At 36.7% G+C, this 18,931-nt stretch overlaps 1 protein-coding gene across 4 annotated transcripts in view; it reads right to left on the bottom strand.

Annotated features, from left to right (window-relative positions):
- The window catches only part of LOC309974341 (uncharacterized protein C8orf34), a gene marked incomplete at both ends in the record, with an annotated part of 325,219 nt that overhangs the window by 217,700 nt on the left and 88,588 nt on the right, over positions 1-18,931 (bottom strand). For 2 of the 4 annotated variants that reach the window (XM_082858974.1, XM_082858973.1), the window contains 2 exons: positions 1,463-1,629; positions 10,289-10,461. In XM_082858974.1, the coding sequence (XP_082715100.1) occupies positions 1,463-1,629; positions 10,289-10,461 (340 nt within the window). Of the gene's footprint in view, positions 1-1,445; positions 1,630-10,288; positions 10,462-18,931 lie in introns of those variants that run through there. The other 2 variants (XM_082858975.1, XM_082858976.1) reach the window with 1 other exon arrangement.

The raw sequence follows: 18,931 nt of genomic DNA, 5'->3' as shown, positions 1-18,931 counted from the left end.
TCAGACTCTCTAGGAAACATTCCCTGATAACCGGCCGCTACTTTTGCATTAGATGTTATTCCTATGTACAACACTGCGCTTAATCACGTTAGCAACTGTAGCAAAAAATATTAGAGTGATATTTACATCTTCATCTTGAACACTAGAATGTGAAGTTCCTGCAAACAGAAACCATGATTATTTTATTTTTACGTCCCCAGGACCGAGTCTAGGGCCTAGCATTCAGTAAACGCTCGCTGAATGGAAGCTGAATGAAGGCGGCACCACCACATCTACCACATCTGCCACATCTGCCACATCTGCCACATTACCGATTTGGAGGCAGGGAGATGAGATTCCTTAAAAAACACCCAGATTTAACAGTTCTTAAAAAAAAAGATGGACAGCATGAAGTGAAAATGCCATGACATAGCCTCCTCAATGCTGGAATGAATGTAGTTATTATAACATCAGAAAGTATCAGTGAACCTGCCACCACTAATTAATAACACCTTGTAGGCCTATGCATGGAGACCTATATCATTTATTATAATGATAGTATTTTAGTACCATAAACACTTAAAACCAAGGAAGCTAGTTTAGAAAAAAATAATTAAAAAAAAATCTGTGTACTTCTGGAGCTCCTTTTTCTATATGTTAAATTTATCTGAAGCATTCAAATGATTTTATTATTTACTCACTTTCTAGTATATTGTTACAAAGTATTTGAAAATTGTTCTAATTATTTAGAATAGAATAGCTAATATCACTGAATTAAAAACTCAATGTTTTATATGTGGATAATTCGCTCTGAAATAAAATTTAATTTCCTTCTTTTGAAAAAATGGTTTTACAAAAGGAAGTTCAATTTAAAAAAACTATTATGCAGAGATTTCTGATGAAACAAAAATATACACTTACTTCATTAAAAGATATGAAAGATTTCCTGTGTATAAAACTTTCATGAAAGTATGAGCCTGTAAAAACACTGCAATCTCTGCCAACTTTCCTGTCATTTATGAAAGACATAAAACATTAATTTACTATCTGCCCTTTTAAATTTAACTTGCTTTTTCTAAAACATCCTTGAAACAACAAGGAGACATCTTGGAATGCGGGCTGAAATATGTACTCTGGATACATTTTAGACAAAAGATGTGATCAAGGCAATCACAATAGGAGGATAAAGCAGACAAACTTGAATTAGTATCACAAGTGCACAGAGAATGAATCTTGATTAAGTAGTCAGAAGGCAAGTGCTGCATATACAAAGCACAAAATACAGTCTAATAAATACTTCACATGCTCAGGTGATTTCAGCTTAACTCTTGCATGCAACTCCATGAAAGTCTAACGCAAGTGTGTGCTAAATGGTTTCTTTCCCCTAAGACAAAACTACTCAAAACTTTGAAAATCTCTTAACCACTACGCACTTTTACAATGCCAGAGAAGAAAAAGAGAAATTATTAATTTTTAAAATTACCCAGCAATTCCATTGCATCATCTTCATTATCAATATCTTCTTCTGTTACCGATGGGGTGGGGCTATGGACAGACTCAAAAGAATCTTGAGAGAGCATTGCTGCCAGAAGTTTCTTATGCTGCTGTTGCTGCTGTTTTAATCCTTTAGTCTTGGGCTCCACCTTTAAGCTGAAGAAACAGTTAAATGTTAATTTTCAATCATGATAACATCATCAATTAGCTGTGGTAACTAAAGAAAATCTACAAACAAATTTTCACTCAATTATTTTGCTTTGCAAATCTATGCACATATTAGTAAAATTTTCCCCAAGGATAATGGAAATATACACTGTCTTCTTTCTAAGAGATCCTTCGGTACCTCATTAACAATTTCCTAGATTGGAATACATGAAGAATACGACAACCCCTGCCCCATTTAAAGGAGGAGGTGCTAATTGGCTCCTAACAATTGTTGCCATGTGGGAATTAAAGCCCACTATTAATGGATTTCTAATTTTTTAGAGGAGGTAGGAAGTTCAGATCATTATATAAAATTCCCTGATTTACAAAACAAATGCATGTCAAGCAAAACACATGTAATGGGATAACTATTTTAACACACTATAATAACATTTTTTTAATGCAAACTTTAATTTACATCATTAAAATAAATGTCTTCACTAGTCCTCTCATGTTGCCTAGGTCTGGGGGTAGGACAGTGTAGAAGGAGGGATGGAACCAGAATTGGCATTTAAATGACTCTCAGTGCCCTCCAGTCTAAAAGAGTCTTTGCAAATTTGGAAGAGCTTCCTGTGATAAAGCCAGACTCCTTTGGGTAAAGGAGCCAGTGTTTCATGGCTCTCTCCCCCAACTTCCCAAGACAGTGTCTGATGGGAAAACTTACATGTCCACGTGGCAACCATTTATAGTTTTAAAAATTGTCCCAAGGTTCTCCTCTTTCCTATAATCTGATTTCTTTCCATATAATTGCCCAAAGGAAGAAAACGGCAAATGTCACCTCATGAAGGAAAAAGACATGATGAAAAGGAGGAGGTCTCTCTTAAGCAGGAAGGAGAGAGGACCCTTTCTAAAGGTGCTCAGAAAGAAGGTCCAGGAGAGAAGGCAAATGAGCAAAGGAGGCTACATGCACTTGGTTAAAAAAAAAAAACAAAAACAAAAACCAACCAGGTAAGTTTCAGGGCATGGATCAAAACATTTCAAGCGGTCTTAACAGAAGGGCCAGGTTCCACACTGTCTAAGAGAAGGCTGGAAACGGCAAAATGGCATCGTATGTCATCAGTGGGCAAAGACCAGTCAGCTCCACCTCACTGTTCACTTCAAAGTCAGGCGGAACACGACAGAGAAGACCAAGGGAAACGGGTGGAGAGAAGGCTTGTTCTCTCCCCCAAGTTAAGGCCATTTAATAAATGCACAAGGAATGATGGAATCAGAAAACCACCATTTTAACCACCAACACAGTAACTGCTCAGGCAAGGATCATCAAGGGATGCTAATGCCCTTTGCTGACAGATTGTTGGGGGAGAAGGACTGCCAAAAATCTCAAGGTGGTTTCCAACAGATTATTTATGTTTCTACTTGAATTTTTTTGCTTTGAAACAATTATAGATTTACATGAAGTTGTAAGAAATAATACAGAGAGATCCTGTGCACCATTGATACAGCGTCCCTCAATGGTAACATCTTATAAAATTATAGCACAATATCACGGCCAGGACACTAACAATGATACAATTCTCCAATCTTATTCATGTTCCCATTTTAATTGGACTCACTTTTGTGTGTGCCTCTCTATGTATTTAGTTCTAGACTATTTTAGTATTTTTGTGGGTTTGTGCATCATGTATCCACCCCCACAGTCAAGGTACAGACCAGGTCAAACACTACAAGATTTCCTTGTGTTGTCCTTTCCTAACCATTCCCACCTCCCTCTATAACTCTCCTTCCCCTTCCCTCATTCCTGGCAACCACCGGTCTGTTCCCCATTCCTATAATACTGCGATTTTAAGAAATGTTATGTAAGTGAAATCATACAGTACGTAATCTTTTAGGATTGGCTTTTTTTCATGCAGTACAATTAATTCCCTGGAGATTCATTCATGTAGTTGTGTATATCAGAAGTCCATTCCTATTCTTTGTGTGTAGTATTCCATGGCATGGATATACTCCTGTTTATCTAACCATTCACCCATTGAAGGACATCTGGCTGTTTTAAGCTTCTTGGCTGTTAAGATGGAGCTGCTATGAACATTCATGTACATGTTTTTGTGTGAAAGTTTCCATTTCTCTGAGATAAATGCCCAAGAGTACAAATGCTAGGTTATATGGTAGTTTCATGTTTAGCTTAGGTTTTTTTTTTTTACATTTACATTATCAATGTGTGATTATTTTAATATCTCTAAATGTGTCATGAATATATATGCCTTCCCACTAAATAGCTATAGACAGATGCTTGAATATTCATGGAAAAGGAGATGACATAGGATTTGGTAAATTATTGATACAAGAAGAGGTGGAAGATTACCACAGTGTGAAAACATGAGACTCAGAACTGGTGATAATTTCAGGGGGAAGAGAGACAGTGAGGTCTGTAAGCAGGAATGAGATGCAAGGTTCACACCTCCCTCTTCTCCTGTGGATTGCACAAGTGAAAACTGCATCATTAGAGAGAAAAGAGAGTCCTGCTACTGGGAAGTAGGGGTCTTAATGCACACAAGTGGTGAGTAAGTGGGAAGAGGTGGGGTTTGGAGTCTTTCTCAAAGCACTCAGATTTCTGGGTCCCCTTATTTACACTTTGGACGTGAATCTTAATAACAGGATTCTTAGAATACCTTCCTGAAGAAAGGCTGTATAGCAAAGCATTTAAGCATATGGAATTTGGAGCAAGACAGCCTGGCTCAGTCACTTAATAACTATCCAATCTTGGGACAGTGATGTAACCATGCTGGGACATAGTTTCCTTGTTCCTAAAATAGGGGTTATAGTAATGTTCTCAAGAGGATGAAATGGGTTAAGATATGTAGAGCACATACAGCAGTCTACTAATTGGTAATTAATATCACTATATATTCAAAGAACACAATGGGCAGCATCCTAGATATTTACATGTCTTTTCTTGAGCCATAACATCCCACATCCCAACAAACAGAGAAAGGAAATAAAAAAATATCTTGGGACTTCCCTGGTGATGCACTGGTTAAGAATCCACCTGCAGGTGCAGGGGACATGGGTTCCACCCCTGGTCCGGGAGGATCCCACATGTCACAGAGCAACTAGGCCCATGTGCGACAACTACTGAGCCTGTGCTCTAGAGCCCATGAGCCACAACTACTGAGCCCTCGTGCCACAACTACTGAAGCCCGCGCCCCTAGAGCCTGTGCTCCGCAACAAGAGAAGCCACCTCAATGAGAAGCACGCACACCCACAAGAGAAGCCACCACAATGAGTAGCATGCACACTGCAACGAAGAGTAGCCCCCGCTCACAGCAACGAAGACCCAACACAGCCAAAAATAAATAAATAAAATAAAAGAGAATAAAAAGCCAATTGTTAAAAAAATAAAAGTGTCTTTATGAAAAAGAATAGCAGCTACATTTCAATGTGGTGTCAATACACTCTAGGACTCCATTTTGCTTTGGTCTAAAAGGTTAAGTTCTAAACCAGGATCAGCTGGAAAAGGACAGTTTAAAGTGGCCACGCCCTCCACTTCTTCCCACTGGATGGCCTGCCTCCTACCATCTGCTCTCTTCCTCCTGGCTGCACTCTTCCAGGGGGCCTGACCTTGCTCCATTTTGTTTCACACTCTGACTCTGAACACAGGTTGGTAAGGATTAATTTTATCTGGCCACATGTGCTCTCTTTGGTGGAAAACTGGATGATTCCCCTCTTGAACTATCTCCTAAGCTTCTTTAGTTCACCATTGCAGCCTAATAGAGAAATCTGTGCCCTTTCTCTTGACTCTAATCAGAAATTAAAGGGTTCTCTTTTATTAAGGCCCAGGCTGTTGAAGAGATAACAAAAAGTTTCACACTTAATAGCTTCATTTTGATTTATGCAAAAGAGCTCTGTCTTTTTTTCTTCACGTCTAAATGTGATGTTTTATAATTTATTTAGCAGACATTTATTAAGTGTTTGCTACATACCAGACATTGTGGGCACTGAGCTGCAGAAATAAGACACATGTCCTTGTCATTCTCCTCGCTTTAAAGCAAGTACTTTGAATCTAGGATTTTTGTTTTCATATTGGTCTCACCCAGTACCAAGCACGCCACTTTGTGTTAATGCTCAATACGTATTAAACAAATTCACTCTTTCTTTTTGAACCTCATTTTTTCTAACACACTAAATAAAATAAGAATTAATTTAAGTAGATGTAATCTGAGTCCTCCAACTTGAGAGATGTGAAAATCCAGGGAAATGGAAAGGTTGGTAGTGAAATAAAAGAAGGAAAAACAGATTGGAATGTGAATAATGAGGAACAAATGGTAGATAATAAATTTGTAACTCCCAGTCACCAGCTGACAATGACCAAGACCATTTCATGAAGGTTGAAGCAAGTGTTTTCATTAAAATACATGGTTTGGAGCGCTTCCCTGGTGGCGCAGTGGCTGGGAGTCCGCCTGCCAATGCAGGGGACACAGGTTCGTGTCACGGTCTGGGGGGGATCCCACATGCCGCGGAGCGGCTGGGCCCGTGAGCCATGGCCGCTGAGCCTGCGCGTCCGGAGCCTGTGCTCCGCAACGGGGGAGGCCACAGTAGTGAGAGGCCCGCGTACCGCAAAAAAATTAAAAAAATAAAAAATAAATAAAATAAAATAAAATACATGGTTTGGTCATGACGATAGTGCTGGGCTATAAGAACTAGACACTGACTGAATCCAAAATGTTGCCTGTCTAATAATAAGAGTCCATCTATGAGTCTATGAGTCCAAAGATGACTAGCAATGTGTTTCATAAAATAATTATTTGAATTACTATATGTATTCCCTAAATAAATGAATTCCTAAATAAATGAGAACAAATTTTGAATGTATTAAAATGACCTCATCAATATTCTGAAACACATGATTTAGCTACGTATCAATACTTCTTTTGGTTTTAAAGATAAATTTGTGAGTCGTAAGATACAAGTTCTGTATGTTTTAGATATTCTTAAGGTTTCTGTTCTTTGATTACTTTAGCAAAATCATTTTTGATTAATCAATATTCTTTGTGCTTAAAATTTGCATGTGAGAATATTCCTAAATTACCAAGCCTGTTTTAGTCTCTGCCACACGTGTTGTGTATTTTCTAACATGTCCACAACAGCCAAACTTAGACAATATTAAGGTGACTTCTTTATTCTTGACCCCTTACGTTAGAGTGCCCTCCATCCATCTTCTTCCTTCTTGTTCTGGTTTACTTCCCATCATACCACTTATCACTGCTTGAATTTATGTCATAAATTCGTATATTTGCTTGTTTATTGTTTGTCTCTTGCTGCCAAGAGAGGAGCTCTAAGAGGAGGGGAACATTTCTAGGGTTTGTTAACAGATATATCAGAAGCAATTATGAGCTTTAATGAAAAGGAACACTTCTTAATGGGAAGTGAATTTAGCCTCTAATATTTAATATATATTTCTAAGTTGTAAGATTTTCTATTCATTTCATGGCATATTTACCATCTAATAACAATGCTCACTTAATGAACAAAGCCAATTCACAAGATCTATAATAGTTATTGATATTTTTCTTATTTTAATAAAGTGGTTCAGCTTAGAGGAGCTTCATTAGGCTTTCAAGGCTTGGTAAGCCTATTTAAAAATTCACATTATAATTTAGCAAGTAATTTTAGGATATCTATTATCAGCTATTGCAAAGTCGAATTAAGATGGCTCCAAATAGAAGTATATAGGTTTATTAACTCAATTTTTATTTACATTTATATTATCAATGTGTGATTATTTCAGTAACTATAAATGTACAAGGAATATATATGCTTTCCCACTAGATGGCTGCACAAACCATGGCAACCAATGCCAAATGGTAGTGCGTGATGGTCACAGGAAGCCAGCAATCATTCCCTAACGCATTCACCTCTCCCTTATGAATCCTTCTTCCTTTTCTTGCTCAGATGCTTTATTTCTTTCTTAAACTCTCTTAATCTAGAAGCTCTTGGAGAATCTAAGAAAGATGTGGCAGGAAAATGTCCATTTGCACACATGGGGCATTTTGCACATAATTTCAAGAGACTCGTAGATCTCGAGTCCTTCCAGAGATCATGTAGGGGTCATGAACTCCATGTTAGTAGCTCTTGTCTTATTTTATTAGTTTCTCCATATTGCCCTCATAATTGCCTTCGTCTTAACCAGCACTTAACCTTTCAGGTGACAGCTATGTATACTAAAGTTGCTGACCCTCTTCACACAATGTTGTATTTGTAGGACCTAAGGAAAAAGTTCAGGTAAGGTATATCATTAAAAAAAAAAAAGTTCCTGGAAAAAATCGTGGCTCAAAGTCTACCCATGAGAATCTCAAAGTTTACTACACCGTTTATTTAATCTTCTCTAATCTAATGGTGAAAGTCCAGCCAATCATGTATGTATTGTTCTGAGTGAACGGGAAAGTTGGTTATGTACTAAAGATGGAGTGTTGTAATAACAGCCATTCAAATAAGACTTGAGCAATTAACAAGAGGGAAATCCATAATAGGAAAGGGACAAAAAGTTAAGATAGACTATAAACAACCCTTCTTATAAATAAGTTTTATTAATCAGACGTCTACTCACGGCCTTCTATGTGCCTCCTTCACTCACATAACAGATGCCTACTGACAATGGCAATGTGCCAGGCCCAGTAGGAGAGAGAAAAATGGAAGAAGTCATCCTTGAAAATTAAGTCTTTTCTTTCAAGAGTCTAGAATATCATTTAGTCTGTTAATGTTTAAGACTGTTAAATTATAAATGACAAGATCATTACTATTTAAGGGCAAAAGGTAATACTCTAGTTATAGACACTAGAGTCATTAAAAAATTGTTCCCCAATCTGTTTTTATTCATTCAAATCAAATCTAATTCTATGTGAGTTCCTGGTATAAATTCAGAAATCCTGGCTTTATATTAGAGGATGGGATATAGTTCCTAACCTGTACTTAATTGCTACTCTTTACATTTAGTTCAGAAAGCATGCATTCTTTTTTTTTTTTTCCTCTAATGGGGCATCTGGGCAGGATTTCACCACTTTCTTCATTTCATAGGTAATATATCAACTCATAATTTAAAGATAGAGAAAAATAAAACTGAAAACACCTTTTCAAAACAGATATTTGAGTGAGATCTTCATGGATTAAGTTTTCTGGGTAACGGATCTGACCAGGATTGCAGGAAAGATTCTCCTTTATTGGATATTCAAGAGGGAATAAGAGCTCACTGAAGCTAGGAAGAAAACAGAAGCGCTAACATTTGCAATAAACAGCTCCTATTTATTATTATGACTAAATGAAAGCAAAATGAAAGTCAACATTTCTCTATTTTATATTTAAGAACTAAAGATCTAGCAATGAATAAAGATAAAGGTCTAGTGGGTTTCATTAGTCTAGTGTTAGAAATAAAATTACCCTCATTGACAGGTGAAACTGATCTGACATTTCACAAAAGAAGGTAAATGGATTTTTAGAAATGCTTTTCTTCTCCTTATACAGTACACTTCAACTATTTAAATAATTTAAAGATTATTTCTCATGGAAATAGAATCAATTTTCTATATGCCTGAAGCACATTAACGAGTATTCTGAATTTCCTTCCCTCCAGCCAAGTGATAAGTCAAAGTAAAAAAACCCTGAAAGCCATATTACGTTGTAGAAAATACAATTTTCTTCTTGAGAAAGAATAATTATTGGTTGCTGCTAAATTTAATGTAGGAAATACAAAGTTACTGTGGCTATGCTGTATATGGGAAAAACTCTTCTGTGGTGGTCAGCTAGTAACACTCACAGAAAGTTTAAGCTCCTGTCACATTTTAATTCATGAGTATTTTTTCTCAATATCGTGTGAGCCGTGCCTCGATAATGCTTTTTCACTCCAACTTCCTTGTAGAAGTTTTCATTTTTGTTTCGAATTTTACTCACTTCAGTTAGTTTTACAAGAAATGGCTACACTGAATATACTGATACTTTTTCTAAAAATAGGATCTAGACTTTTCAAAATTACCCCACTTCTACCAGCATATGGAAACTTGAGGCAAATCTTCTGACACCATTTTGAGCATCATGGGGCTGAGTAAAATGAATTAGGGACTTTCAAATCCACAACTCACAACAGTTTCAAGAATAATTTCAAAAATTAAACATAGAGAATGTAATAATTACATTCAATCATAGTCATCAACTCTAAACTAAAGGTTTCTCTCTGTATTCCATTCTAACTCCACCTTGTGTAGTCTATCATACATTTAATAGTTTTCTTCTTGTTGAACAACTAGATCTTTATGGTACATCAGAATTCCTCCCTCTCCAATCTTAACAGTCAGCCCAATAATATAGTAGGTCCCGTCCAATATTATAGTAGGTCTCAACTGACAGTTTATGTCCTGAAATTATTTTTCTGTTTGGTTTTAGTAACAAAGAGATGATACTCTTCTTAGATGTAAAGAAAAAAAAAATCAAAACCAAATCCATAATAAAAGCAAATCTAATAAAACTCTAATTTTAAAACAGATAAATTAATTTTTATTTTATATGTAACATAATTTTCTATATAAAATTGCCAAGTTATTTCATCAAAATCGTGCACTTGATTTCCCCTTTGCCTTAAATGATTAAAATATTCAGAATCTTAGACGACATCTCATCTCACCTTCCTGCAGGGCTAGAGCTATTATCTTCATTTTCCCATTGTTCATTTTTACTTCTTGGAATTGGGGGCTGTAGCATTTCAGCGGCCAGTGGATCAGCGTCATTCTCTTCTCGACCAATCCACTCTCCAATTACACGGGGTCTCAGAAGAGAAGAATTAAACGCCACTGTTTCCTGAGGAGAAAAGAAGAATTTCTGTGCCTTAGATTACATATTCCCATTAATAGGACAACAGGGAAATAATCTTGTGCGGATTTTAAACTGCTCCCTCAAATCAAAATGTTCCTTTTTTTCTTTCTGAATTGACTTAAAATTTCAGTTCTCTCCGTCTCTACTAGATGGCTTACTCTCTATGATTTGTGCTGACTCGTGAAGGCCACTGTGAGAAAGGATCCAGAAGTGAAATCTCTGGTTTGGACAGCTGCATGTTTGTTCTCAGGATGGCGGGGCAGGATTAGCATTTGTGCCAGAGGGAGGAGTGTGTGCGAAGGCCCACACAGCGGAAGAGCTTGGTGCTGCTAGAAATTGATACATAAGCTCTCAAATATGGAGGGAACTGAGGTGGAGTCAGGGAACAAAGTCAAGAAGAGACAGGGCTGGAAGGATGCATTGCCTCCAATTGCAAAGCACTCTGGACTTCCAGAAATCCAGTAGAGGTTGGAAGCAGAGCACTATCGATGATGGGCATGCTATGACAATTCAAAACAACGCTAAACTCTTTTCATAGACTTGGATGTGATGTGGCTCTTAAAATAGTATTTTAAATATTTAAATCATTTAATAATTTAAAACGAATACTGAACACGTGCAACTGCTACGGGTATCTCGGTACATGGGAAAAAAGCAGATTAAAAAGCAATACGTATTGTATGATCTAATTTTTGTTTAAAAAATTCATATGGGCTTCCCTGGTGGCGCAGTGGTTGAGAGTCCGCCTGCCGATGCAGGGGACACGGGTTTGTGTGCTGGTCTGGGAAGATCCCACATGCCATGGAGCGGCTGGGCCCGTGAGCCATGGCCGCTGAGCCTGCCCGTCCTGCTCCGCAACGGGAGAGGCCACAGCAGTGAGAGGCCCGTGAAAAATAAAATAAAATAATCAATTAAGAACTCTAAAACAAAGGTGCCGCAGTATGGGGAAGTGACCTGGATCTCTGCAGTAGTTTGGGGAAGTGACCTGGACCTCTGCAGTAGTTTGGGGAAGTGACCTGGACCTCTGCAGTAGTTTATCAGAGATAGTCATCTTTGAAGTGGATGCCTCAGCAATCAAAGCTTAAGTCAGGCACTTGCATTATAAAAATAACGAACAAACAAAAACTGTCAGGGTTTATACTATAATCCATCAATCCGGCATTCATAGACTAATCCATTCATTTATTCATTCTTTTATACTTATTATGACCTACTATGTGCCAGATACTGCTTGATTTATTGGGGAAAACGATGGTAACACCAAAATGTAATGGTTTTATCTGAATGGAGGGACTACAGGTAATTTTAATTCTTCTTTTGGCATTTCCATGTCTTTTCAATATTCTATGAGAAATATGTACTTGTCTTAAAATGAGAAAAAATGTATTTTTAAAATATCTTGATCTGAGAAACACAGGCTTTTAATTTGTAATATTACAAGAGTCTTGAACAATTCCTTAAAAATTTAGATCTGATTTTCTGAATCTGTACAATTCTCCTCAATATTATACAAATACTATATTATAATATATACAATGTAGCATTAATTAATATACAAATACACACCAAAAGCAACATGTGAAATATGACTAAGACATATCTGATGAACATTTATCCAAGTGATTATAAGCGATAGAAAGTAGCTAGATATCTTAATATTGATTCCCCAGCCTACAGGAAAATGTAGCAGATAAATTTTAGTGTTTGTATAATGTAGCAACTAATATGAAATCCTTCTGTATTTATATTCCCAAAGCTTGCAGCTGTGAAATCATGCAATCAAATTAATGTTTTGCAATTACTGGAAAGGCATATTCATCTGCCACAATTTAATATCATTTGAAGCACAAGGATTAAAATTAACAGCAATACTGTTAAATTTTAAACGTATATTTGCATTTAAGAGCAGATTAAGGAAAAGACATGTTCTAGAGAAAAAAATCTATAAACATATTTACAGCTTCAGAATCAGTTTTGGCCTGTGTGACTTTGAAATGTTACTTATTCTCTGAATTTTGTTTTCTCCAACTGTAAAATGGTCATGATAGAAATTATAAAACCTACTGTATCAAATGAAATAGTAAGAAGCATAGTTAAACCACAGAATTCTGTACATATGCTAGACACAATTACTTAAGGACGTGGGCTGTATTTAAACTACTTCTAAACATGTGACGTAAATGGGAAAAAATGGTACAGAACAGCAGGAATGGGTGAGTTAGGTGAGAACAGATGCTTGGTTGTCAATATGGGCAGAGTAACAGAACAGGGAATTGATAATACAGGTTTTCATTCTATAAAGTTTTATTTTACAGAGAGTATATTAAAAAGATTGGATAATTAATTTAGCATTATCAATCTCTGCATAATGGGACAGAACTGGGCTTAATAAGAATTGGGACAAAGAAACTGACCACTGACCACAACAGAAATGGGTGAGTTTAGGCATTATAAATGAAAAAAATGAAACAGGATTTAGAGTTGAGAATGATCATAGAGTTGAGAATGATCTTAAAGTTGAGAACTGCAGAGAATCAGAAATAACTTTTTGGTTGATTACTGGGAAATCAAATGATAGATGCCACTGCTATTGGAAAGTAGAGCACAGAGAGAAGGATAAATAGTTTGATATGCAGCCTGTTTAACTCCAGCTGGCAGCAGAAATTTAGTGAGAAATAGCTGATGAGCAAAGCAATACAAAGAGCTGCAAAGAGGGTCAGAGGAGTTAGGGAGTGAATATTTTACAGGTGAAAAGTGGGACTCTACTATTTTTATTTTTCAGAATGCACAAAGCTATTCTTATATTTACTGCTTTATGAGAATGTTATATCTCTAAAAATTCTTGAATATAGTCCATTTACTTGTAACAGAGCAAAACAGCAGATTTTTCTTTGGTTCTATTACTTATATTTGATTAAGCTACGTAAAAATCTCTCCATAAATCCTTATGAAAGGGTTTCAGTGGAGAAAGCGGTTCCACAAATATCCGTACATGGCAAAAGAAATTTTAGAACTTCACACTGAACACAAGTTTTAGAAAATATTTTAAGTACATGGGTAAATAAAACATTTAAAATTTTAGTGCTAAACAATGTAAATCCTAATGATCCCTTAGAAATGTATAAATACATATTCCTTTGCCCTCCTAAGGCTAGAGGTCCCTAAGTGTTCAGATTCTTAAACAAGGATGCTTAAATCATAAGAAAAGCATTAGTAGTCAAACATTCTCCAAAGGTCACAGATTTGCTTACTATTTCCTATTAATAGGAAGCTATCCTATCCAAGAAGTAGTTACCTTAGAGGAAGCCTACTCTCTCCAAGCAGCCTGCTCCCGCTGGCTAACTCACAGTGAGTTCAACAGCTCTGACCACTGGCTGTCAGCACAACATTTGATTATATTCCACGTTATTCAAATGTTTTCTCGTCTTAATAAAACGAGCTGTTCATGGAAGGCTGGAATCATGTCTTAAATTCCTTTCTCCTCCATAATAACTAGCACAATGATTTAATAAAGTAAGCACAAAAATCTGTCCTGATTGAATTAAACATAATTCAAAGAATAAAAAACGGTGAATTATGAAGTATCTTTATGTCTAAAAATCATATAAAAATTGATGGACAACACTAATTAACAATTTTTTTAACTCTCTTTTTAAAAATTTTTTTTTAAAAATTTATTGATATATAGTTGACTTACAACGTTGTGTTAGTTTCAGGGGTACAGCAAACTGATTCAGATATATATATATATATATATATATATATATATATATATATATGCATATTCTCTTTTTACATTCTCTTCCATTATAGGTTATTACAAGATATTGAGTATAGTTCCCTGCGCTATACAGCAGGGTAAAGAAAAAATCAAGGATGCTGCCATAAGACCCTTCATTAAGACCTCTGAAAAAAACTAAGATGGTGTCTATTAAGAATGTTGTTTCGTAACATCTAAAAGACCAGCAGTTAAATCTAGAGAGAGAGGCATGTCTTGAAAAGAACTGTGGATGTGGTTTTTGGCACCAGAAGAAGACAGGAATCATATACACAGGAAACCCAAACATCATTTGGGATAGTTGAATTGGCAAAGGCAACAGCCTGAAGTAAAAGGGACTGAGACTATTCAAGAAGTGAACAGCTCTCGGGGACCCATTTTTCTACACAAAGGAAGAAAACTGAGGAAGTCGCCCAGAGGCACCTTTTCCAATGCCTTCTTCAGAAGTGGCCAAAAGGTTAACAAAAAAGAAAGAAACCAGAAGCTGTGGAAAACAATAGATGGGGACTCCCAGGGAACAGAACTGGGGCTTAATTAAGGAACACCTCCCAACCCCTTGGACAGGAAGACCTGATGACATTTGCCCAGCAAGATTTAAGAACTGCTATGAACCAGTAATTTCTATAAACCTCTCATTATTTCCCTTCTCTAACAGGAATATTTAATGTGGTTATCCCACATCAGTCTCATCACTTAACGGAAAAGATGAACCAAAACTATCATCATTCACATATATTTTTTATATAGACAAACCAAGAGAACTCAGAAACAAGTTACAAATTAATGAGTTCAGCAAGCTTACTGAATTTAAGATAAAATTAGAAAAATAACATTCATTCCTATATGCCAATAAGTTTTAAAATGTAACTTATAAAACAGATACCATTGACAATAATAGCCCAAAAGACAATGTACCTAGGAATCAATTTAATAAAAATCTGCATGCTCTTTTTGAATGTAACTATATGACTTTATCATAAAACACTATAATATTTAATTAAATGGAAACATGCTTCGTTCATTGATAGAATGACTCAGAAATGTAAAGATGTCAATTCTCTCCTATCAACCTAAAATACAAAGCAATTCCAAACCCAATGGAGTAACAGAAACAAGCAAACGGACCAAAAGAAGAAAACAGAAGGCCTAGAAACAAGATAAGTGACAGAAGCATGCACATTTATGGACAAATGATGAACTTTTCAATAAACAGTTATAGGAAATGCATATGTTCCAACTTTTTGCCATATTAAAAAAATAATTTCAAGTAGATTAAAGATAAAAAACAGAATTTTTAATAGAAAATAAACAGTAATGTTTTCAGGATATCAAGTAGAAAAGAATTTCTTAAAACATTACAGGTTAACGTTAAAATGTTCTGTTAATAGAAGGCACTATTTAAAAAGTGATGACAAGCCTCAATATTTAAGAATAGATTTGAGACGCACAACAAGAGCTGACATCCAGAATGTATAATAAACTCACACAAATCTAAAGAAAAGAGAAATAACTGGGCAATAAACATGAGCAAAAGAGACAAGTGGGCATTCAATCCTATTAAAAGATTATACAATTGTTAATTGAATCCATGAGAAACCTTTTTTTTTCTTTTTTCGGTGCGCGGGCCTCTCACTGTTGTGGCCTCTCCCGTTGTGGAGCACAGGCTCCGGACGCGCAGGCTCAGCGGCCATGGCTCACGGGCCCAGCCGCTCCGCGGCATGTGGGATCTTCCCGGACCGGGGCACGAACCCATGTCCCCTGCATCGGCAGGCGGACTCTCAACCACTGCGCCACCAGGGAAGCCCGAGAAACCATTTTTGATTAAAATACCTGATGACAGTGAGTGTTAGCAAGGACCAGGAGTGATATATATTATTATAAACTGCTGCTGGGAGTATAAATTAACACAACTTCTTTTGAGAGAAGTTCTGCGGTATCTAGTAAAAGTTAAAAATGCACATGCCATATTGCTAGATTAACTGAGGTTCAATTAGTTGTGTTTCTCTTTTAGTTCAGATATATTTTCCCTCCTTAGTTACAACATCTCCTGTCTCCTCCTGATTCTCGCTGATCATGGTGCTTATCTCAGTGAGAAATGAAAGCAATCGGCCGAGAATTTGTTCCTTTTCTCACCACCAAACCCACCAGCTACTAGCACTGTTGCCTACACTTACAAAAGTTGAACTGTCATTTCTTTTCCAAGGTCTGACATATAGAAAGTACTTTATAAACATTTGTAGAGTGAATAAAAGAATGACAAAATTAAGATAATGTATGATTCAATGTTTCAATATGTATTACCAACATTACTAGTCATTAGGGCAATGTAAACCAAAACCGCAGTAAAATACTACTTTACACCCAGGAGGATGGCTATAATTTAAGACAGACAACAACAAGTGTTAACAAGGATATGGAGATATCTGAACCCTCATACTTGCTGGTTGGAATGTATAATGGTGCTGTCACCGTGCAAAATAGTTTGACAGTTCCTCAAAAAGTTAAATATAGAGTTAGCATATGTTCTAGCATTTTCATTCCCTACATATATGGCCAAGAGAAATTTGAAAAACATGTTCACACAAAAACTTATACATGAATGTTCATAGAAACATTATTCTTAATAGCTGCAAAGTGGAAACAACTCCAATGTCCACAAATTGATGAATGAATAAACAAAGTGTGGTATATCCATACAATAGAATATTATTCAGCAATAAAAGGAAATGACGTACTGATATATGCTACAACATTAATGAACCTTGAAAACATTATGCTAAGTGAAAGAAGACAGTCACAAAAGACCACATATTTTTATGACTGCATTTATATGAAATTTCCAGTATAGGCACATCTAAAGAGACAGAAAGTAAATTAGTGGTTGTCTTAGGCTAAGGGGTTAGGAGGAATTGGGGGTAGACATGAGGTATCTTTTGGGGATGATGAGAATGTTCTAAATTTAGGTTGAAGTAGTGGTTACACAACTCTCTGAATATACTAAAACCCACTAAACTGTATAAAAGGGTAGATTTTATTATGTGAATTTTATCTCAATAAAGTTGTTAAAATAATATATTTTAACAACTCATTTTCAGATTTTCCCCTTTTATGGTGGAGTACATAGTACATAGTGCTAGGGAAAAGCATGGATTTGGAATCAGGCAGATAAAGAATCAGAAACTAGCAGGGGAGTATTTATTTATTCCATCTCCACTAATTCTGAGACTTTCAGCAAATCACTTAATCATTCTAGCTTCAGTTTTCTTATTTGTAAAACAGGAAAAGCATAATCACTTCATTGGACTGGTACAAGAACTAAATTCAATAACATATCAAAAACACCTAGCATAGGGCTTCCCTGGTGGCGCAGTGGTTGGGATTCTGCCTGCCGATGCAGGGGACACGGTTTCGTGCCCCGGTCCGGGAAGATCCCGCATGCCGCGTAGCAGCTGGGCCCGTGAGGAGCCTGTGCTCTGCTGCGGGAGGGGCCACAACAGTGAGAGGCCCGCGTGCCGCAAAAAAATAAATAAATAAAAATTAAAAAACACCTAGCATATCTGCAAACCCTAATAGGTGTTCAATACTATCTCTCCTCCTTTCCTTCACTATCTTATGCACCCTCCTACCCATGATCTAAAATCTTTACTCTTTATTATGGAAATTTTCACACTAATACAAAAGTAGAAGGAAGAGTAAAGCAAGCCCCTCTGTACCCACACACATTTTCCTCAATTAACAACTCATGGATAAACTCACTTCACCCTTATCTCCACCCACATCACCCCTCTCTCTGCTCAGATCATTCTGAAGTAAATCCCATTCACTATATATCGTATCATTTGTAAATAATCCAGTTTGTAATCTCTAAAAGGTAAGAGTGCTTTTTTTGTAAACACATACAGTACCATTACCATACCTAAAGTAAGAATGTTTCTGATATCAAATATCTAACTAGTTATCAAGTTTACCTGATTATATCAGGGAATTATCTCAGTTGGCACACATCAGACTCTAAGCGAGACTTGGTAGGTTGTGACTGATCAACAGTCTTTTATGCCTCTTTTAAGCTATGTATTCTCTTCCTCTGTCTCATTTCCTGTCTTGTAATTTTGCTGTTGCTGTTGTTCAGAAAACTCGAGTTGTTTGTCCTGTGAGTTTTCCAGAGTCTGGTTTTTCCCTTTGCATCCCTGTGATGTGGCTTAAAATGTTCCTCTGCTCTTTGTACTTTCTGTAAATTAGTAGTTAGTTAGGATAAAGTTTTGTTTGTTTGTTTGTTTTGCGGTACGAGGGCCTCTCACTGTTGTGGCCTCTCCCGTTGCGGAGCACAGGCTCCGGACGCACAGGCTCAGCGGCCACGGCTCACGGGCCCAGCCGCTCCACGGCATGTGGGATCTTCCCGGACCGGGGCACGAACCCACGTCCCCTGCATCGGCAGGCAGACTCTCAGCCACTGCGCCATCAGGGAAGCCCCAGGATAAAGTTTTTTTGTTGTAGTTTTTGTTTTTTGCCAATACTGCTTCAGAGAGAATGGTGAGTTTCATCTGGAGGCACAGACCATCCCCTTGACTCTTCTTTAGTGGTTTTGGCAGCATTGATATTACTGCTTAGATCCATTAATTCACTAGGAATTGATAAATGGTAATTGTCTAATTTTATAATTCCATATTCACTTATTTG

This window comes from Leucopleurus acutus (assembly GCF_964270905.1).
Source record: "Leucopleurus acutus genome assembly, chromosome: 17".
NCBI lineage: Eukaryota > Metazoa > Chordata > Mammalia > Artiodactyla > Delphinidae > Leucopleurus > Leucopleurus acutus.
Note: the sequence above shows the minus strand (reverse complement) of the source record. Positions and strands in the feature narration are given on the sequence as shown.